We start from the raw sequence: 23,400 nt of genomic DNA on the forward strand, positions 1-23,400 counted from the left end.
CGACAAGGTCCCTTGACATCCTCTGGGTCGCCACTGTGGTCCTGCTGGCGGCTCCATTAGGTGCCCGACTTTAGCCGAAGTCGTGCACAACTGAGCATGTCACAACTGAGCACGCACCTGGCCCAATCACCTGCCCACCTCTGTAAGCATCCTGCGTGGTTCAGTCTTTTGAGAACTGCGCATGCACCGGACATTTACGGTGATGGGCATGTGATCAAGCCGGTTGTGCAGACGGGCCGCACATGCACAGTTTCACACGACTTCGGCCAAAGTCGTTCACCTAACGGAGTCGTCTGCAGGACCACGGAGGGAATCCAGAGGACGCGGAGGGACCTCGCAGGCTATGGGGGGCTGGAGAAAGCCCCAAGTTCAGGTTTCCATTTTCTTCTTTCTTAAAGTGCATAAAACAACACACTTTTTGGGGGCTATTTAGACTAACAAACATTGGGGAACATAACACTAGCCTTAATAGTAGCTCTCTTGGATCCAGTTGATTAATGTGTACAACATAAATCTTCTTGTAACAGTAGAACCAACAAACTGCAATTAGGGCTCGTTTCCACTAGGAGCGGTGCGATGCGGCTACATAGCCGCATCGCACCGCAGGTGTGCTGAAACACATGCACGCCAGTGGAACAGTTTCTACTGCGTGCATGGTGTGCGGAGCGGTGCGATCCGATAATACTGCAGATTTTCGCACGGCCGCATCCGCACGCAGCCGTGTCCCACCTCCTCAATACACTTCCACATCGGAGATGCGGAAGTGATACGGCCGGCGGCGGAAGTGATGCGATGCGGCTGCGTAGCCACACTCGTATCACTTCGCAAGTGGAAACGGGCCCTTAATCTTTAAGCTTTTAACAATGAACAAGTAAGGAACCAACTGACTCTTTATAAACCAGTAAGTTCCTTTTCTCTCTGTTCAGTTTTTGTATTGGTGACTTAACGTGTAAGCCGTGGATCCGACCTGAAGGATTTGGATCTGGTTAAACTGGTATGAAACTCCGCATTTCTTCTTTGCTTACAGCAAAAAAAGGTACTAAAAAAAACAAAACAAAACAAAAAAAAAAAACCTGGTGCAGAGCAGTATTCAAACAATTAAACTCAGCACTTTTTTTTTTAGTGGGAAACTTAGCGTCCTTGCCAAACTTGAGGAAGTGGTTACAATACTAGCTGCTAAGAAAACAAACAAGATAATCTAAACACTACTAGCAGTGTCTCAGCTGAATACAAGCCAAAAGTGTACACAGGAGAACACATTCTCACTGGGTACATTGTAATATATAAATACAGCAGCAACTATGCAATACATTACAATGGCACCTTTCAGTGCAGATAAACCTGTACTTTGTGAACTTGTAGACAATATTACTTGAGCACAAAAGCAAGTATGGTAACTGTATGGGCAATAAAAAGTAGGAAAACACGTTTTTACTTAATGAAGTGTCAGAGTTTAATCCCTCTATAAGCAAGTCTTCTCTGCCCTTACCTTGTGCCTTCACCCAATACGCTCATACTATGCGAACTTCTCCCTTGTATCCTACTACTACACTTTATTTCTTCCTTTTTCTTATACAGTATCCTTTTCCTTCCTAGGTCTACTTCCCTCAGGTCGGATCCACGGCTTACAAGTTGAGTCACCAATACGAAACCAAAAAGAGAGAAAAAGAACTTACTGGTTTATAAAGAGTCCGTTGGTTTCTTACTTGTTCATTGTTAAAAGCTTAAAGATTAATTGCAGTTTGTTGGTTCTGCTGTTACAAGAAGATTTATGTTGTACACATTAATTTGCAATGAGAACAACATGTACTGTATACTGAATGCATATGTCAATTGCGATCTTGGTGTTGTGATTGCTTTAGCACAACCTACTGCACTTATTTTCTTTAATGAAAAAAAAAAGAAAAAAAAAAAAACTGTGCTTTTTACATGGGTTTTAGTACATGCAAAAACTACAGAAGTAGCAGATTGTAATAAAAGGGCAACAAAAAATGCATCACAGTACATGAAAATTGAAAAACAATCTGAAACTCATATGAAAAACTCACATTTTTATGAGCCCAGAAGCAAGATTGGTGCTTAGGCTGGCCTCACACTAAAATCTGATCAATTTGCATGCATGGTTAATAAAAACTGTGTAAAGTGAGGGTCAACAAAATTCAAATTAAATACGGTTCCACTAAAAGAGAAGGCAAGACTGCCACAGATTGTACAGAAAGACTTTTTGGCTCCTATTAAGTCAAATATTTGTTAGTCTGTCCTCTAGATTGTAAGCTCATAAGGGCAGGGACCTCTCCCTAACATTTCTGCTGTACTTTTTAATATGAACATGTACCAGCATTGGTGATGTCTCAAACCACATTTTAACTATGTCTGTATGTGTACATGTATTGTTGGATGTACTGATGATACAGCGTTTAGAACTTCTTGTGTATCTATGCTCCCCACTATTTGTTTTTTGCACAGCTCTACGGAAGATGTTGGCACTATGTACACAAGTGAAACTCGAAAAATTAGAATATCATTCAAAAATTTATTGTCAGTAATTCTGAACCAGACTGAGGCCTGAGACCCACTACAAAAAGCTTTGCAAGTGACTTTTGGAGCGACTTCCTTGCTCCTACACAATACATCAGAATGAAATCGCTCCCAAAATGCTGCATGTCCTGTGATTGCGATTTCCCTAATTGCAATCACTCTAGTGGTGGAATCTGTCCCATCCATTCACATTAGCAGAGCATTTAGGGAAATCGCTAGCGATTTAAAGCGCTCCCTAAACGCTCAAAAAACGCTATAGTGGGTTCCAGCCCTGAGAGACCTTTAAAGGCTAAGGAACCCAGGTGTTTTGGATTAATTAGCTGGTTAGAGTCTGATACTTTGAGTCTAGAATATTAAAGAGAATCTGTATTGTTAAAATCGCACAAAAGTAAACATACCAGTGCGTTAGGGGACATCTATTACCCTCTGTCACAATTTCGCCGCTCCTCGCCGCATTAAAAGTGGTTAAAAACAGTTTTAAAAAGTTTGTTTATAAACAAACAAAATGGCCACCAAAACAGGAAGTAGGTTGATGTACAGTATGTCCACACATAGAAAATACATCCATACACAAGCAGGCTGTATACACCCTTCCTTTTGAATCTCAAGAGATCATTTGTGTGTTTCTTTCCCCCTGCAGTTCTCATGCACTGAAGTTTCAGGCTGCTTGTTTTTCTCCTGCAAACAGCTTTGCCCTTGTCTGTAATTCTTCAGTATGTGAAAGCCCAGCCAGCTCAGAGGACGATTTATCCAGCTTGTAAAAGATAAGAGAGAAGAGAGAAGCTGCTCTAATCTAAATAATACACAGGCAGTGTGCATAGAGGGGCCTGGAAGGGGGAGTTCATAGCAGAACCACAACACTGAAGAACTTGGCAGCCTTCCAGACACAGGCCGACAAGTCTGACAGGGGAAAGATACATTGATTTATTACAGAGACTGTTATAGTAGAAAGTGCTGCAGTAAGCCAGAACACATTAGAATAGCTTTTGGAACTTGTAGGATGACAAAAAACAGGATGCAATTTTTGTTACGGAGTCTCTTTAAGGAGATAAACAGAGGAACACCAAGAGCCCCAATAGTGTAGTATGTATTGACAAAGGGGATAATGACAAAGAGTAATAGCTGTTATACTTACAAGCATGGGTCACCAATAGGCAACCACTGTAAAAGCAGGTGGGGAGATTATCCTGACCCCACTCTGGAATAAGAAGTCGCTCTCTGTAGATAGTAGAAAAGGGTCGCAACCCTCCACCAAGGGTGGATACAATATTATATAGGAGAGAACAGAGGCGCCAAAAGGATAAAAGGGGTTTTAAATGAGCTTAAAAGCCAAAAATTTGGTAATTAGAGGAGGCAGTGGTGGACTTACCTCCTCCAAGCAGACACAACACGACTGTACATTCAGTCTATTTATTAACGAACTCCAGATAAAACAAAGCAACGCATTTCACGGGTCAGCGCACGCTTCCTCAGGCAATAGAAAAAGGAGTTACAGCATCTAGCAAAACAAACAACACTCGGCACCCCTGTGAACACTGCAGAAACGCATACTCCCGGGGTGAGGCATTTTTTGGATTGTGGATGCGTTTCTGCCTCAATGTTAAGTATAGGAAAAACGCAAACCGCTCTGAAAAAACGGCAGTTCAGAGCGGTTTTGCAGGCGTTTTTGTTACAGAAGCTGTTCAGTAACAGCTTTACTGTAACAATATCTGAAATCTACTACACCAAAAACGCTTCACAAAACCGCAAAACGCTAGCTGAAACGCTACAGAAAAATAACAAAAAGCGTTTCAAAATCTGCTAGCATTTTGCGGATCTGCTAGCGGCTTTTGGTGTGCACCAGGCCTAAGGCAACATTTTTGGAGGCACAAGAACTGTACATACACATTGTTTGGCAAGAGCCTAACAGCATGTACTGCACAATGGAAAGGGGAGGAGGGATGATTCTGGCCTCTCTCCTACTGTATCTTTGTATTGCTGCATCTAATGGCTTACCCATTTATGTGCACATAGTACAATTATGCTACACAACTGTGTAATGATCTAAATTACCCTTGGTAGTATGTTTAATTTGTCAGTAAATGTGTATTGGTACAGAAGCACAGAATGTGCAAGCGCTGTTAAAAAAATAAATAATAATAATAATACAGTTGTAATATTAGTTAAACCATTAAAAGATTTTTTACTAAGCCATGAAGAGCCAGCATAAAATTCCCTACTTACAGCTACTGATGAATAGCTATATACTACAGTACACAACCTCAGCATGTCCAGTGTCATAACTCTCATCACTCTTCAAACAATGTACCTGAAACTATGGCATTATTCTCCAGTGACACCAGAAAATAGCAATACAGTACACTGCCCCGCAGACTCCCCCCCCCCCCCCCCGCTAAACTTTCACACTGGAGCTATGCATACCAAAACTGGCATTATGCAAAACCAGGATTCCAAATCAACAAAAGGGGAAAAGTCACATAGTGCGACGCATACAGTAATGCATAGCGTACATACAAAGTAAGCTTTACTGCAATTTGTTAAGACGTAGGTTGCTGCATGTATTACATTATGCAACAGATCCGTCGTACCGCTCTGCTTACAAGTAAACGCCCCATTACAATATAACTGTATCGTGTTAGCAATGCAATTATATTGTCCGACGCAACCCACCACAACACACCAGTGTGAAAGTAGCCTAGAGGAAGTAAAGCCATAGATGTATTGATCTACGACTGACCATTACATGCGCGCTAATCTTCCGGGGTTCCCAGTTTATGGGCCCCGTATGTGAGTTATTGTTTTTATATCTATTGCCTTTTAAAGAAATTTTATCTAAATAAACGGGTTACGCTTAGATATTGCCGTTTTTGTTTTCCTATGTAAATTCCTGAAACTTTACCTCCATACGGATGTCCACTGGATCTTCCCAACGTCTGATGTTCCCTGGACGTTATCTGTGACCTGAGCCATTTTACAACCTTATAATGTGGGTTGTTGGGAGCGGGTAAGCCTTTTCTAGTTTTGATGTTTGGCGGATACCTACCTCTGAGCATTTGATGTATTGTGGTGAAGAATTTATCATTCCCTGCATACAATGACTTTCTAAACCTGCGCTGACCTTTGATAAAAGCCATAGATTGGTCACGGTCAGGGCGTCTGAGATCTCAACTTGATTCCACTAATGTGGGATTTCTACCGTTTCTGTTACACTTACATCTAATCATGGCCACACATTGTTTTAATAAATCTTACCACATCTATGTTGTATAAGGGCCTACCTAAGCTTTATATACCAAATAAATCAAAATTGTTCATCTTCATATCACATGGGTTTTGGTGAGACTGTACAATCAGATTGTATTGTGTATGACCAACTGTATGTATTTTAAAAAGGTGATCCTTTCGTGTAGCAAGCATAGCAGCAATTCAAGTTCAAAGGAGCCCTAATCCGGCCTCAAGAGAGCTAGTGTAGGCGTATGGTAACAAATGATTGGATTGCCATTGCCTGGCTTGGATGTCATTACTAACGAAGCCTTATTTTATATAACAACTGATGATCCTAAGACAACCCCCAAATGATAACATGCATAACCAGAGAGGATGTGAACGCCGGTCTGGAATGGAATTGTCAATGCTGTCTTGGACAGAATCCAAATATCCCTACTGTCAGCAACAGTCCTCCAATCACTGAAAATAGAACATGTCTTATTCAGTACGTATCAGTGTCACTAAACAGAAAATCACAGGGAGCTCTATCTAACACAATGCTCTTCAATGACCTCCACACAAGGTGACATTACAGGAGAAGCACACAAAGCTTGACTAGTGCTGAAAAAGACATGCCCCTAGCTCATTTACCATAGAATTGTTTGCAAACTGACAAGATAATGATGCTGTGTGATGCCTTCAGTGCACCTACCATTGCTGTACATGAGGGTTCCATATCAAAGTAGAAAAAGCAGTAACATGCAAAGTGCAGCAAACCATAGCAACCGGATTGTGTCTTTCGTTCATCTTAAAGAAGAACAAAAACAATTCAATGTGAACGACTGCCATTGGTGACAGCATTGCCTTCCCAAATTAGGCAGAATGTCAACGACAGGTAACGGTGCTGCTGATCTCTGTCCTATCTCACTTTGGCATGCATTGTGCCATCCGCTACCCTCACCACCATGACTTGGTGGATATTGTGGTTGGCAGTTTACACTAAATAAATTCCACTGGTGAAGCAGAACAGGTCAAGCGTGTAAAAAGCCATCTCTGCCATTGATGTCATGCAAAGTGTACCAAACACTGCAATTACTGCAGACCTCAGAGCTAGACTTCCACTATAGGCAGATTCCAGAAAAGTCCCTCTCACAATTCTATCTCTGCAGTGCAGCAAGTATCACTCCTGCCTTCTGTGGATGGCAACAATGTGACATCAACCTCCATCCCAAATACTTGTGCCTATCCTGATCATCAGCTACCGATCTGCTCATCAAGAGAGAGGACTGTTATATGGGGGATCATCCTGCCAGGCAGTGCAGCCCTACAGAAGTGCTGGGAGAAGGGCATGCGCTCAGGCATGAAGGTACCCAAGTGCCTCCATAGCAGCTGTGGGTGGCAGCAGAATATAAGAGCCATACCTGGTAGCTGAGGGCACTCTCGGGCTCATTGCTTCCTGCAGGCATGGCTGACGCGCTCTGACTGCAGCTACAACCGCTCTGCTTATTTGCTGGCTCCTCTTCCCGTTCTGTAGAACGGAGATGCGGTCACCCCGTTAGTCCCGCCGCCCATGGAATATAGGAAGCCAAATGGGTCCAGACTGGAGGCTGCTCCCTGCTCCCCAGTGCAGCAGGGCTATGGCAGTCAATCGTCAGTGGCCGGGGGCATCCCTCCTGTGGAGCAGCAGCTAGTGTCAGCACTCTCCGGCGCAAGGTCCCGGCTAGGACAGAGGAGATGCGCACGACGGGGAGCAAGTGCCAGCCTTGCAGTAGCAGCTGAGACAGAACACACCAAGTGATATTCCCAGCAAGCTGCAGGAGGAGGAGAGAGGCAGGACAGAGGCAAGCCACACCCGCCGTACATCGTCACACAGCATCCTCTGCATCCTCCCAGACGTGCTGCTGGCTCAGGCTCCTTGCTCAAACACAGCCAGGAGTTTCTCCAATGAATATAGTAGTAGTGTATGGTGTTGGTATATAATCTAAAAAGCTGCAACAATACCAATCACATGCAAATCACATACGAATGTGTGAGAACAGTCACTTCCGATCATTAAATATACAGTTGATGACTACAATATGCAACTTAATTAAACAGCCTTTACTAAAGTATCATGTAAATGTTTAAGGCACACTTGTTAAAAATTGCATCCGATTTGCAAATTTGCAAAAACGTGTTCGCTGCACATGTATTTCAATGGTGTTACGTTCTATTTTCAATTAGATCTGAATCTGCATTTGAATATTTTGGCAGGTCGGTTTATTTTCGTGCTCGAGGTGGGATTTGTGGTGGGACTCGTGGGAGATGTCACATTCGTAATAACTTAAAGAGGAACTCCAGTGAAAATAATGTAATAAAAAGTGCTTCAGTTTTACAATAATTATGTATAAATTATTTAGTCAGTGCTTGCCTGTTGTAAAATCTTTTAAATCCCTGATTTACATTCTGACATTTATCACATGGTGACATTTTTACTGCTGGCAGGTGATGTAGCTGCTGCTTGCTTTTTTTGGCAGTTGGAAATAGCTTGTAAACAGCTATTTCCTACAATGCAACAAGGTTCCCACACAGGAAACTGCCAGGACCATGGTCCTCAGAGTTTCCTGTGGGAGGGGTTTCACCACATTATCAGCCATACAGAGTCCCCTGATGATCCGTTTGTGAAAAGGCATAGATTTCTCATGTAAAAGGGGTATCAGCTACTGATTGGGATGAAGTTAAATTCTTGGTCACGGTTTCTCTTTGAGTATCTGTACAGCACAATACTACAATATAAGGATTATCACATTGATTATCATGATTATTATGGTAACTAAAATAAACATGAACTAAGTTTTTCTGAAATAGATGCAGAATCTCTCTCTCTACCTAACAGCAAGAAAAAAAACGCAGTATAGAGTGAGTAATCCCTCCCCTCCTATCTCTTTATAAAACCCTGTGGTGCTCTATCATGATTGGCTGCTGGGGCAAGCTGTGCATTGTGGGAAGAAGTTATTGACTGAGCAGAGGGGGTGTCCTATGCTTCTCCCAAATTCATTTCCCACCTGACTGTCCCCCTGATCAGTCCCTGTGTACTTCCTCATTGCTGCCTAAGTCGGCCACATGGTAAAATTGGCGGTCAAGTTTGCAGGAATATTGGTAAGCGAGAGTGAGGCTGATTCAGCATGTGACCATAACTGCCTGCTGAAGGCTGGCTCATGCCGCAGCGTGTGACCATACTGCCACTGCTGGAGGCTGGCTCATGCAGCAGCATGTGACCATACTGCCACTGCTGGAGGCTGGCTCATGCAGCAGCATGTGACCATACTGCCACTGCTGGAGGCTGCCTCATACAGCAGTATGTGACCATACTGCCACTGCTGGAGGCTGGCTTATGCAGCAGCATGTGACCATATTGCCACTGCTGGAGGCTGCCTCATGCAGCAGTATATAACCATACTGCCACTGCTGGAGGCTGGCTCATGCAGCAGCATGTGGCCATATTGCCACTGCTGGAGGCTGCCTCATGCAGCAGTATATAACCATACTACCACTGCTGGAGGCTGCCTCATGCAGCAGTATGTGACCATACTGCCACTGCTGGAGGCTGGCTCATGCAGCAGTATGTGACCATAACTACTACTGCTGGAGGCTGGCTCATGCAGCAGCTTGTGACCATAACTGCCACTGCTGGAGGCTGGCTTATGCAGCAGCATGTGCCCATACTGCCACTGCTGGAGGCTGGCTCATGCAGCAGCATGTGACCCTAACTGCCACTGCTGGAGACTGGCTCATGCAGCAGTATGTGACCATACTGCCACTGCTGGAGGCTGGCTCATGCAGCAGTATGTGACCATACTGCCACTGCTGGAGGCTGGCTCATGCAGCAGCATGTGACCCTAACTGCCACTACTGGAGGCTGGCTCTAGCAGCAGCATGTCACCCTAACTGCCACTGCTGGAGGCTGGCTCATGCAGCATCATCTGACCATAACTGCCACTGCTGGAGGCTGGCTCATGCAGCAGCATGTGCCCATACTACCACTGCTAGAGGCTGGCTCATGCAGCAGCGTGTGCCCATACTGCCACTGCTGGAGGCTGGCTTATGCAGCAGTATGTGACCATACTGCCACTGCTGGAGGCTGGCTCATGCAGCAGCTTGTGACCATACTGCCACTGCTGGAGGCTGGCTCATGCAGCAGCTTGTGACCATAACTGCCACTGCTGGAGGCTGGCTTATGCAGCAGCATGTGACCATAACTGACACTGCTGGAGGCTGGCTCATGCAGCATCATGTGACCATGCTGCCACTGCTGGAGGCTGGCTCATGCAGCAGCATGTGACCATACTGCCACTGCTGGAGGCTGGCTCATGCAGCAGCGTGTGACCATACTGCCACTGCTGGAGGCTGGCTCATGCAGCAGTATGTGACCATAACTGCCACTGCTGGAGGCAGGCTCATGCAGCAGCATGTGACCATACTGCCACTGCTGGAGGCTGGCTCATGCAGCAGCATGTGACCATACTGCCACTGCTGGATGCTAGCTCATGCAGCAGTATGTGACCATACTGCCACTGCTGGAGGCTGGCTCATGCAGCAGCATGTGACCATACTGCCACTGCTGGAGGCTGGCTCATGCAGCAGCGTGTGCCCATACTGCCACTGCTGGAGGCTGGCTTATGCAGCAGTATGTGACCATACTGCCACTGCTGGAGGCTGGCTCATGCAGCAGCATGTGACCATACTGCCACTGCTGGATGCTAGCTCATGCAGCAGTATGTGACCATACTGCCACTGCTGGAGGCTGGCTCATGCAGCAGCATGTGACCATACTGCCACTGCTGGAGGCAGGCTCATGCAGCAGCATGTGACCATACTGCCACTGCTGGAGGCTGGCTCATGCAGCAGCATGTGACCATACTGCCACTGCTGGATGCTAGCTCATGCAGCAGTATGTGACCATACTGCCACTGCTGGAGGCTGGCTCATGCAGCAGCGTGTGCCAATACTGCCACTGCTGGAGGCTGGCTCATGCAGCAGCATGTGCCCATACTGCCACTGCTGGAGGCTGGCTCATACAGCAGAATGTGACCATACTGCCACTGCTGGAGGCTGGCTCATGCAGCAGCTTGTGACCATAACTGCCACTGCTGGAGGCTGACTAATGCAGCAGTATGTGACCATACTGCCACTGCTGGAGGCTGGCTCATACAGCAGAATGTGACCATACTGCCACTGCTGGAGGCTGGCTCATGCAGCAGCTTGTGACCATAACTGCCACTGCTGGAGGCTGGCTAATGCAGCAGTATGTGACTATACTGCCACTGCTGGAGGCTGGCTCATGCAACAGTATGTGACCATACTGCCACTGCTGGAGGCTGGCTCATGCAGCAGTATGTGACCATACTGCCACTGCTGGAGGCTGGCTCATGCAGCATCATGTGACCATACTGCGACTGCTGGAGGCTGGCTCATGCAGCAGTATGTGACCATACTGCTGGAGGCTGGCTCATGCAGCATCATATGACCATACGACCACTGCTGGAGGCTGGCTCATGCAGCAGTATATGACCATAACGGCCACTGCTGGAGGCTGGCTCATGCAGCAGCATGTGACCATAACTGCCACTGCTGGAGGCTGGCTCATGCAGCAGCGTATTATCATACTGCCACTGCTGGAGGCTGGCTCATGCAGCAGCGTGTTACCATACTGACACTGCTGGAGGCTGGCTCATGCAGCAGCGTGTTATTATACTGCCACTGCTGGAGGCTGGCTCATGCAGCAGCGTGTTACCATACGGCCACTGCTGGAGGCTGGCTCATGCAGCAGCTTGTGCCCATACTGCCACTGCTGGAGGCTGGCTCATGCAGCAGCATGTGACCATAATGCCACTGCTGGAGGCTGGCTCATGCAGCAGCATGTGACCATACTGCCACTGCTGGAGGCTGGCTCATGCAGCAGCATGTGACTATAACTGCCACTGCTGGAGGCTGGCTCGTGCAGCAGAATGTGACCATACTGCCACTGCTGGAGGCTGGCTCATGCAGCAGCATGTGACCATACTGCCACTGCTAAAGGCTGGCTGCTCATGCAACAGCATGTGAGTATACTGGCACTGCAGGAGGCTGGCTCATGCAGCAACATGTGATCATACTGCCACTGCTGGAGGCTGGCTTATGCAGCAGCATGTGATCATACTGCCACTGCTGGAGGCTGGCTCATGCAGCAGCATGTCACCATAACTGCCACTGCTGAAAGGTTGGCTCATGCAGCAGAATGTGCCCATACTGCCACTGCTGGAGGCTGGCTCATGCAGCAGAATGTGACCATACTGCCACTGCTGGAGGCTGGCTCATGCAGCAGCTTGTGACCATAACTGCCACTGCTGGAGGCTGGCTTATGCAGCAGTATGTGACTATACTGCCACTGCTGGAGGCTGGCTCATGCAACAGTATGTGACCATACTGCCACTGCTGGAGGCTGGCTCATGCAGCAGCGTGTTACCATACTGCCACTGCTGGAGGCTGGCTCATGCAGCAGCGTGTGACCATACTGCCACTGCTGGAGGCTGGCTCATGCAGCATCATGTGACCATACTGCCACTGCTGGAGGCTGGCTCATGCAGCAGCATGTGACCATACTGCCACTGCTGGAGGCTGGCTCATGCAGCAGCATGTGACTATAACTGCCACTGCTGGAGGCTGGCTCGTGCACAGCATGTGACCATACTGCCACTGCTGGAGGCTGGCTCATGCAGCAGCATGTGACCATACTGCCACTGCTGGAGGCTGGCTGCTCATGCAACAGCATGTGAGTACACTGGCACTGCAGGAGGCTGGCTCATGCAGCAGCATGTGATCATACTGCCACTGCTGGAGGCTGGCTTATGCAGCAGCATGTGATCATACTGCCACTGCTGGAGGCTGGCTCATGCAGCAGCATGTCACCATAACTGCCACTGCTGAAAGGTTGGCTCATGCAGCAGAATGTGCCCATACTGCCACTGCTGGAGGCTGGCTCATACAGCAGAATGTGACCATACTGCCACTGCTGGAGGCTGGCTCATGCAGCAGCTTGTGACCATAACTGCCACTGCTGGAGGCTGGCTAATGTAGCAGTATGTGACTATACTGCCACTGCTGGAGGCTGGCTCATGCAACAGTATGTGACGATACTGCCACTGCTGGAGGCTGGCTCATGCAGCAGTGTGTGACCATACTGCCCCTTCTGGAGGCTGGCTCATGCAGCATCATGTGACCATACTGCCACTGCTGGAGGCTGGCTCATGCAGCATCATGTGACCATACTGCCAGTGCTGAAGGCTGGCTCATGCAGCATCATGTGACCATACTGCAACTGCTGGAGGCTGGCTCATGCAGCTGCGCGTGACCATAACTGCCACTGCTGGAGGCTGGCTCATGCAGCATCATGTGACCATACTGCGACTGCTGGAGGCTGGCTCATGCAGCAGTATGTGACCATAACTGCCACTGCTGGAGGCTGGCTCATGCAGCAGCATGTGACCATAACTGCCACTGCTGGAGGCTGGCACATGCAGCAGCATGTGACCATAACTGCCACTGCTGGAGGCTGGCTCATGCAGCAGCGTATTATCATACTGGCACTGCTGGAGGCTGACTCATGCAGCAGCGTGTTACCATACTGCCACTGCTGGAGGCTGGCTCATGCAGCAGCGTGTTACCATACTGCCACTGCTGGAGGCTGGCTCATGCAGCAGCGTGTTACCATACTGCCACTGCTGGAGGCTGGCTCATGCAGCAGCTTGTGACCATAATGCCACTGCTGGAGGCTGGCTCATGCAGCAGCATGTGACCATACCGCCACTGCTGGAGGCTGGCTCATGCAGCAGCATGTGACCATAATGCCACTGCTGGGGGCTGGCTCATGCAGCAGCATGTGACCATACTGCCACTGCTGGAGGCTGGCTCATGCAGCAGCATGTGACTATAACTGCCACTGCTGGAGGCTGGCTCGTGCACAGCATGTGACCATACTGCCACTGCTGGAGGCTGGCTCATGCAGCAGCATGTGACCATACTGCCTCTGCTGGAGGCTGGCTGCTCATGCAACAGCATGTGAGTATACTGCCACTGCTGGAGGCTGGCTCATGCAGCAGCATGTGATCATACTGCCACTGCTGGAGGCTGGCTCATGCAGCAGCATGTCACCATAACTGCCACTGCTGAAAGGTTGGCTCATGCAGCAGTATGTGACCATACTGCCACTGCTGGAGGCTGGCTCATGCAGCAGAATGTGACCATACTGCCACTGCTGGAGGCTGGCTTATGCAGCAGCTTGTGACCATAACTGCCACTGCTGGAGGCTGGCTAATGCAGCAGTATGTGACTATACTGCCACTGCTGGAGGCTGGCTCATGCAACAGTATGTGACCATACTGCCACTGCTGGAGGCTGGCTCATGCAGCAGTATGTGACCATACTGCCACTGCTGGAGGCTGGCTCATGCAGCAGTATGTGACCATAACTGCCACTGCTGGAGGCTGGCTCATGCAGCAGCATGTGACCATAACTGCCACTGCTGGAGGCTGGCTCATGCAGCAGCGTGTTATCATACTGCCACTGCTGGAGGCTGGCTCATGCAGCAGCGTGTTACCATACTGCCACTGCTGGAGGCTGGCTCATGCAGCAGAATGTGACCATACTGCCACTGCTGGAGGCTGGCTTATGCAGCAGCTTGTGACCATAACTGCCACTGCTGGAGGCTGGCTAATGCAGCAGTATGTGACTATACTGCCACTGCTGGAGGCTGGCTCATGCAACAGTATGTGACCATACTGCCACTGCTGGAGGCTGGCTCATGCAGCATCATATGACCATACTACCACTGCTGGAGGCTGGCTCATGCAGCAGTATGTGACCATAACTGCCACTGCTGGAGGCTGGCTCATGCAGCAGCATGTGACCATAACTGCCACTGCTGGAGGCTGGCTCATGCAGCAGCGTGTTATCATACTGCCACTGCTGGAGGCTGGCTCATGCAGCAGCGTGTTACCATACTGCCACTGCTGGAGGCTGGCTCATGCAGCAGCGTGTGACCATACGGCCACTGCTGGAGGCTGGCTCATGCAGCAGTATGTGACCATAATGCCACTGCTGGAGGCTGGCTCGTGCACAGCATGTGACCATACTGCCACTGCTGGAGGCTGGCTCACGCAGCAGCATGTGACCATACTGCCACTGCTGGAGGCTGGCGGCTCATGCAACAGCATGTGAGTATACTGGCACTGCAGGAGGCTGGCTCATGCAGCAGCATGTGATCATACTGCCACTGCTGGAGGCTGGCTCATGCAGCAGCATGTGATCATACTGCCACTGCTGGAGGCTGGCTCATGCAGCAGCATGTCACCATAACTGCCACTGCTGAAAGGTTGGCTCATGCAGCAGAATGTGCCCATACTGCCACTGCTGGAGGCTGGCTCATGCAGCAGAATGTGACCATACTGCCACTGCTGGAGGCTGGCTCATGCAGCAGCTTGTGACCATAACTGCCACTGCTAGAGGCTGGCTAATGCAGCAGTATGTGACCATACTGCCAGTGCTGGAGGCTGGCTCATGCAACAGTATGTGACCATACTGCCACTGCTGGAGGCTGGCTCATGCAACAGTATGTGACCATACTGCCACTGCTGGAGGCTGGCTCATGCAGCAGCTTGTGACCATAACTGCCACTGCTAGAGGCTGGCTAATGCAGCAGTATGTGACCATACTGCCAGTGCTGGAGGCTGGCTCATGCAACAGTATGTGACCATACTGCCACTGCTGGAGGCTGGCTCATGCAGCAGCATGTGACCATAACTGCCACTGCTAGAGGCTGGCTAATGCAGCAGTATGTGACCATACTGCCAGTGCTGGAGGCTGGCTCATGCAACAGTATGTGACCATACTGCCACTGCTGGAGGCTGGCTCATGCAGCAGCATGTGACCACACTGCCACTGCTGGAGGCTGGCTGATGCAGCAGCTTGTGACCATAAATGCCACTGCTGGAGGGTGGCTCATGCAGCAGTATGTGACCATTAGAGATGGCCCGAACCTCCAATTTTAGGTTCGCGAACTGAGTTTGCGAACTTCCGCAAAAGGTTCGGTTCGCGCGAACTTTCGTGAACCGCAATAGACTTCAATGGGGAAGCAAACTTTGAAAATTAGAAACATTTATGCTGGCCACAAAAGTGATGGAAAATATATTTCAAGGTGTCTTAACAGTTGTCGAAAGAGTTTTTCAGTGACTACAAGAGGGGACATTTTTTTTCAAAAAGACCATGTAGTTTTTGAGAAAATTGACTTTAAAGATCTCCTTCTGACCGTGGGAAAATTAAACGTCCGCCAACTTTAGTGGTTTATAGCAAAGCCCCTTTAAAAGCTAGAAACACCAAAATTGCTGGGAATGTTAAAGAGACACTGAAGCGAAAAAAAAATTATGATATTATGATTTATATGTGTAGTACAGCTAAGAAATAAAACATTAAGATCAGATACATCAGTCTAATTGTTTCCAGTACAGGAAGAGTTGAGAAACTCCAGTTGTTATCTCTATGCAAACAAGCCATTAAGCTCTCCGACTAAGTTAGTCGTGGAGAGGGCTGTTATCTGACTTTTATTATCTCAACTGTAAGTGAACTGTTTACTTTTTCTCTGCTAGAGGAGAGGTCATTACTTCACAGACTGCTCTGAAAGAATCATTTATGATAGAATGATGCAATGTTAGAAAAAACACTATATACCTGAAAATAAAAGTATGAGAATATTTTCTTTGCTGCTAATCTTCTAGTAATTATTCATAGTACACAACCAATTCATTATATCATATTTTTTTTTTCGCTTCAGTGTCTCTTTAAGTAGAGCAGTGGGAACAAGAGGAAAAAAACATTTTTCAAAAAGACCTTATAGCTTTTGAGAAAATCGATTTTAAAGTTTTAATGTAAATTCTCCTTCTGACCGTGTGAAAATAAACCTCCGCCGACTTTAGCGGTTATCAGCAAAACCCCTTTAAAAGCTAGAAACACCAAAATTGCTGGGAATGTTAAGTGGAATAGTGGGAACAAGAGGAAAAAAAAAATTCAAAAAGACCTTATACTTTTTGAGAAAATCAATTTTAAAATTTCAAAGAAAAAAGAGTCGATTTAGTAAAAAAAGAACCGATTCATTAAAAAGAACTGGATGATTCATGAACCGTTAGTATAGCTTAGAATGCGTCCTGAGCAGGACGTATAGCTGCCGGCTCCTGCTGTCTCTCCCCACCTGCCTACACCTGTCCCACTCACCTAGCCTGGCACCCGGTGCACCCATGGGTGCCAGGCTAGGTGAGGGTGACAGGTGAGGAGGTGGGGAGAGACAGCAGGAGCCGGCAGCTATGCGTCCGAAAGGACGCATTCTCTGCTATGTGGGAGGCGTCGGAGATCTTCAATCAACTTAATTGAAGATTGCAAGATAAGAGGATACTGTATTAGTTGGATCGTTTACCGAGGATATTGGCGTCGGAATTTTTTTTAAAGGTACAGGTAAGTATTTATGGTTAATTTAGAATAATAAAATACTTTACTTGTGGTTGTGTTTTTATTTCATTTAACCCTTTGTGGAAATGGGTAAGGGGTACTTTGTACCCCTATACTAATTTCTCCTGGGAGGGGGGTGGGCATCTGGGGACTCCTAGATGCCACTGTGAACCCCCCCAGGTAGTTGTCACCCACACCTCCTCCTGGGGTACCGGAGGTGGGGCAGAGCCCCTTGTCCATGGATTGGACAAAGGCTCCAGGGGGGGGGAGGGAAGGCTTGGCCGCTCCTGCCCCCCCCCCCCTGGAGCCCCCCTATACCATGGACCATGCGGGCTGGTATAGCTCAGGGTGCGAAGCCCCAGTCGGCCGGGGCTCCGCATTCTGGCTATCCCAGCCTGCATGGGGACAAGGAGTTACAGAGGCTCGGGAGGGGCCCCACGCCATTTTTTTTTCTGATTTCCCACACACAGCACATAAAAATAAATGTTTTTATTTTTTTACAGGACTTCCGAGGCCACAAATATGAAAAAAGTTAAATATCTTTTCATAATCCAGATCCATGGAGGACGCCATCCGCTCCCTCCCGTTCATTCCGCCATGGCTCCCGCAGTAATACCAGCCTCGGTCAGGTCCCGACCCCTCTGAATGGGTCGGGTTCTCATTCCCCCCTCAATATGGCCACCACAGATTGCCTCGGCTGCGCAGTCCGCATAGAAACGATTGCGGCTGCGCAGCTCTAGGACCTCCTCCCGATGCGTCCGATGTATGCACGCATATTGATGACGTGGCAGGAGGAGGCCCTAGAGCTGTGCAGCCGCAATCGCGCCTATGCAGACTGCACAAGCGCGGGAATCACTCCAATGCTGAGTTCCCTACATCTCTGCAAACCAGAGTTATGGGGTGCAAAAGTGCTAAATTCCCCCATAGGCTTTCATTGGGCCTCCTATTTCACGCTCCAAAAATCTCACATTTTTTTAAAAGGCGATAGCTCAGCAGTGGCAAATTTTCTAGCATTGTAGGGACTCTTAGGGGGATCATGACTGGTGAGTTGCGGGCCCCTAGGCCAATGAGGTCATAGCCTAGGGTAAAAAAAAACTGTTTATTTGGTCACTGTCAATGGTGGAGATTCTGACGAACATAAATCGCAGCCATAGCCGTTATCAAAGTCTGAATCTCACGACATGTCTCACGCAGGTAGAAGGCATATTTTTGTACTTGCACTCCAATGCTGGGTTCCCTACATCTCTGCAAACCAGAGTTACCGGGGTGCAAAAGTGCTAAATTCCCCCATAGCCTTTCATTGGGCCTCCTATTTCACGTTCCAAAATCTCACATTTTTTAAAAGGGCGATGGCTCAGCAGTGGCACATTTTCTAGCATTGTAGGGACTCTTAGGGGGATCATGACTGGTGAGTTGCAGGCCCCTAGGCCAAAGAGGTCATAGCCTAGGGTCAAAAAAACCTGTATATTTGGTCACTGTCAATGGTGGAGATTCTGACGAACATAAATCGCAGCCATAGCCATTAGCAAAGTCTGAATCTCACGACATGTCTCATGCAGATAGAAGGCATATTGTTGTACTTGCACTCCAATGCTGAGTTCCCTACATCACTGCAAACTGGAGTTACGAGGGTGCAAAAGTGCTAAAGTCCCCCATAGGCTTTCATTGGGCCTTCTATTTCATTTACCAAAATCTCACATTTTTTTCAAAGGGTGATGGCTCAGCAGTGGCACATTTTCTAGCATTGTAGGTACTCTTAGGGGGATCATGACTGGTGAGTTTCGGGCCCCTAGGCCAAAGAGGTCATAGCCTAGGGTCACAAAAACCTGTTTATTTAGGCAATGTTAATGGTGGCGATTCTGACGAACATAAATTGCAGCCATGGCCGTTAGCAAAGTCTGAATCTCACGACATGTCTCACCCAGGTAGAAGGCATATTGTTGTACTTGCACTCCAATGCTGGGTTCACTACATCTCTGCAAACCAGAGTTACCGGGGTGCAAAAGTGCTACATTCCCCCATAGCCTTATATTGGGCCTCCTATTTCACGTTCCAAAATCTCAAATTTTTTTCAAAGGGCGATGGCTCAGCAGTGGCACATTTTCTAGCATTGTAGGTACTCTTAGGGGGATCATGACTGGTGAGTTTCGGGCCCCTAGACCAAAGAAGTCATAGCCTAGGGTCACAAAAACCTGTTCATTTTGGCAATGTTAATGGTGGCGATTCTGACGAACATAAATCACAGCCATGGCCGTTAGCAAAGTCTGAATCTCACGACATGTCTCACGCAGGTAGAAGGCATATTGTTGTACTTGCACTCCAATGCTGGGTTCCCTACATCTCTGCAAACCAGAGTTACCGGGGTACAAAAGTGCTAAATTCCCCCATAGCCTTTCATTGGGCCTCCTATTTCACGTTCCAAAATCTCACATTTTTTAAAAGGGCGATGGCTCAGCAGTGGCACATTTTCTAGCATTGTAGGGACTCTTAGGGGGATCATGACTGGTGAGTTGCAGGCCCCTAGGCCAAAGAGGTCATAGCCTAGGGTCAAAAAAACCTGTATATTTGGTCACTGTCAATGGTGGAGATTCTGACGAACATAAATCGCAGCCATAGCCATTAGCAAAGTCTGAATCTCACGACATGTCTCACGCAGATAGAAGGCATATTGTTGTACTTGCACTCCAATGCTGAGTTCCCTACATCTCTGCAAACCGGAGTTACGAGGGTGCAAAAGTGCTAAATTCCCCCATAGGCTTTCATTGGGCCTTCTATTTCACTTTCCAAAATCTCACATTTTTTTCAAAGGGCGATGGCTCAGCAGTGGCACATTTTCTAGCATTGTAGGGACTCTTAGGGGGATCATGACTGGTGAGTTTCGGGCCCCTAGGCCAAAGAGGTCATAGCCTAGGGTCACAAAAACCTGTTTATTTAGGCAATGTTAATGGTGGCGATTCTGACGAACATAAATCGCAGCCATGGCCGTTAGCAAAGTCTGAATCTCACGACATGTCTCACGCAGGTAGAAGGCATATTGTTGTACTTGCACTCCAATGCTGGGTTCCCTACATCTCTGAAAACCAGAGTTACCGGGGTGAAAAAGTGCTAAATTCCCCCATAGCCTTTCATTGGGCCTCCTATTTCACGTTCCAAAATCTCACATTTTTTAAAAGGGCGATGGCTCAGCAGTGGCACATTTTCTAGCATTGTAGGGACTCTTAGGGGGATCATGACTGGTGAGTTGCAGGCCCCTAGGCCAAAGAGGTCATAGCCTAGGGTCAAAAAAAACCTGTTTATTTGGTCACTGTCAATGGTGGAGATTCTGACGAACATAAATCGCAGCCATAGCCATTAGCAAAGTCTGAATCTCACGACATGTCTCACGCAGATAGAAGGCATATTGTTGTACTTGCACTCCAATGCTGAGTTCCCTACATCTCTGCAAACCAGAGTTACGAGGGTGCAAAAGTGCTAAATTCCCCCATAGGCTTTCATTGGGCCTTCTAGTTCACTTTCCAAAATCTCACATTTTTTTCAAAGGGCGATGGCTCAGCAGTGGCACATTTTCTAGCATTGTAGGGATTCTTAGGGGGATCATGACTGGTGAGTTTCGGGCCCCTAGGCCAATGAGGTCATAGCCTAGGGTCACAAAAACCTGTTTATTTAGGCAATGTTAATGGTGGAGATTCTGACGAACATAAATCGCAGCCATGGCCGTTAGCAAAGTATGAATCTCACGACATGTCTCACGCAGGTAGAAGGCATATTGTTGTACTTGCACTCCAATGCTGGGTTCCCTACATCTCTGCAAACCAGAGTTACCGGGGTGCAAAAGTGCTAAATTCCCCCATAGCCTTTCATTGGGCCTCCTATTTCACGTTCCAAAATCTCACATTTTTTAAAAGGGTGATGGCTCAGCAGTGGCACATTTTCTAGCATTGTAGGTACTCTTAGGGGGATCATGACTGGTGAGTTGCAGGCCCCTAGGCCAAAAAGGTCATAGCCTAGGGCAGTGCTGTCCAACTGGCGGCCCGTGGGCCGCATCCGGCCCGCCAGGCCACCTGCTGCGGCCCGCTCGTGTCCCTGGGATGCAGGCATGGCTTGCGCTATCGGCGCCATGCCTGCTCCCTCTTATTGTGGCCTCTCCTATGTCCCCCCGCTGCCGCTGCCTCACAGATCAGACCTCACAGATCGCGGCGACTGAGGTAAACAGAGGGCGCATGGTACCCGCACGGAGTACGTCACATGCGGAAGTGAATCATTAGTCACTTCCGCATGTGACGTTCTGCCGCGCGGGTGTCATGCGCGCGCTCTGCTTGCTTCAGTCGCCGCGATCTGTGAGGTCTGATCTGTGAGGCAGCGGCAGCATCGTCAGCGGGGACACCGGAGAGGCCAGCGGGGACACCGGAGAGGCCAGCGGGGACACCGGAGAGGCCCGCGGGGACACAGAGGTAACGGGCTCGTTACTGGTGGGGGCACCTGTCACTAGCTGGGGGGGCTCCTGTCACTATCTAACTGGGGGGGGCACCTGTCACTAGCTGGGGGGGCACCTGTCACTATCTAACTGGGGGGGCACCTGTCACTATCTAACTGGGGGGGCTCCTGTCACTATCTAACTGGGGGGGCTCCTGTCACTATCTAACTGGGGGGGCTCCTGTCACTATCTAACTGGGGGGGCTCCTGTCACTATCTAACTGGGGGGGCTCCTGTCACTATCTAACTGGGGGGGGCACCTGTCACTATCTAACTGGGGGGGGGGGGGCACCTGTCACTATCTAGCTGGGGGGGGCACCTGTCACTATCTAAGTGGGGGGCACCTGTCACTATCTAAGTGGGGGGCACCTGTCACTATCTAAGTGGGGGGCACCTGTCACTATCTAGCTAGGGGGGGCACCTGTCACTATCTAGCTAGGGGGGGGGGCACCTGTCACTATCTAGCTGGGAGGGGGCACCTGTCACTATCTAGCTGGGAGGGGGCACCTGTCACTATCTAAGTGGGGGGCACCTGTCACTATCTAAGTGGGGGGCACCTGTCACTATCTAAGTGGGGGGCACCTGTCACTATCTAAGTGGGGGGGCACCTGTCACTATCTAAGTAGGGGCACCTGTCACTATCTAAGTGGGGGGCACCTGTCACTATCTAAGTGGGGGGCACCTGTCACTATCTAAGTGGGGGGCACCTGTCACTATCTAGCTAGGGGGGGCACCTGTCACTATCTAGCTGGGAGGGGGCACCTGTCACTATCTAGCTGGGAGGGGGCACCTGTCACTATCTATCTGGGAGGGGGCACCTGTCACTATCTAAGTGGGGGGCACCTGTCACTATCTAAGTGGGGGGCACCTGTCACTATCTAAGTGGGGGGCACCTGTCACTATCTAAGTGGGGGGCACCTGTCACTATCTAAGTGGGGGGCACCTGTCACTATCTAAGTGGGGGGCACCTGTCACTATCTAAGTGGGGGGGTGCTCCTGTCACTACCTCAACTGGGGGGACACCTGTCACTAGAGTTGGGCCGAACGGTTCGCCGGCGAACGTGGTTCGCGCGAACTTAGGTGGTTCGCGTGCGGGTACCGCACGCGAACGTTTTGCGGAAGAAGTTCGGTTCGCCCCATAATGCACCTGAGGGTCAACTTTGACCCTCTACATCACAGTCAGCAGGCCCAGTGTAGCCAATTAGGCTACACTAGCCCCTGGAGCCCCACCCCCCTTATATAAGGCAGGCAGCGGCGGCCATTACGGCCACTCGTGTGCCTGCATTAGTGAGAGTAGGGCGAGCTGCTGCAGTCTCTCATATAGGGAAAGATTAGTTAGGCTTAACTTCTTCCTGGCTGCATACCTGTTCTGTTCAGTGAGCCCTCAGCCCACTGCATACCTGTACTGTGATCCTGCCACTGCATACCTGTTCAGTGATCCTGCCACTGCATACCTGTTCTGTGAACCCACCCACCACCACTGCATACCTGTTCAGTGATCCTGCCACTGCATACCTGTTCTGTGAACCCACCCACCACTGCATACCTGTTCAGTGATCCTGCTGCCACTGCATACCTGTTCTGTGAACCCACCCACCACTGCATACCTGTTCAGTGATCCTGCCACTGCATACTTGTTCTGTGAACCCACCCACCACCACTGCATACCTG

At 48.9% G+C, this 23,400-nt stretch overlaps 1 protein-coding gene across 1 annotated transcript in view; it reads right to left on the reverse strand.

Annotated features, from left to right (window-relative positions):
* The window catches only part of LOC137545771 (electroneutral sodium bicarbonate exchanger 1), a 252,382-nt gene extending 244,848 nt beyond the window's left edge, over positions 1–7,534 (reverse strand). Inside the window, exon 1 of the mRNA XM_068267368.1 lies at positions 7,167–7,534. Coding sequence (XP_068123469.1) covers positions 7,167–7,211 — 45 coding nt within the window. The 5' untranslated portion in view covers positions 7,212–7,534. The remainder of the gene's footprint in view (positions 1–7,166) is intronic.
* Positions 7,535–23,400: the final 15,866 nt, after the last annotated feature.

Source organism: Hyperolius riggenbachi, chromosome 2 (assembly GCF_040937935.1).
Source record: "Hyperolius riggenbachi isolate aHypRig1 chromosome 2, aHypRig1.pri, whole genome shotgun sequence".
Lineage (NCBI taxonomy): Eukaryota > Metazoa > Chordata > Amphibia > Anura > Hyperoliidae > Hyperolius > Hyperolius riggenbachi.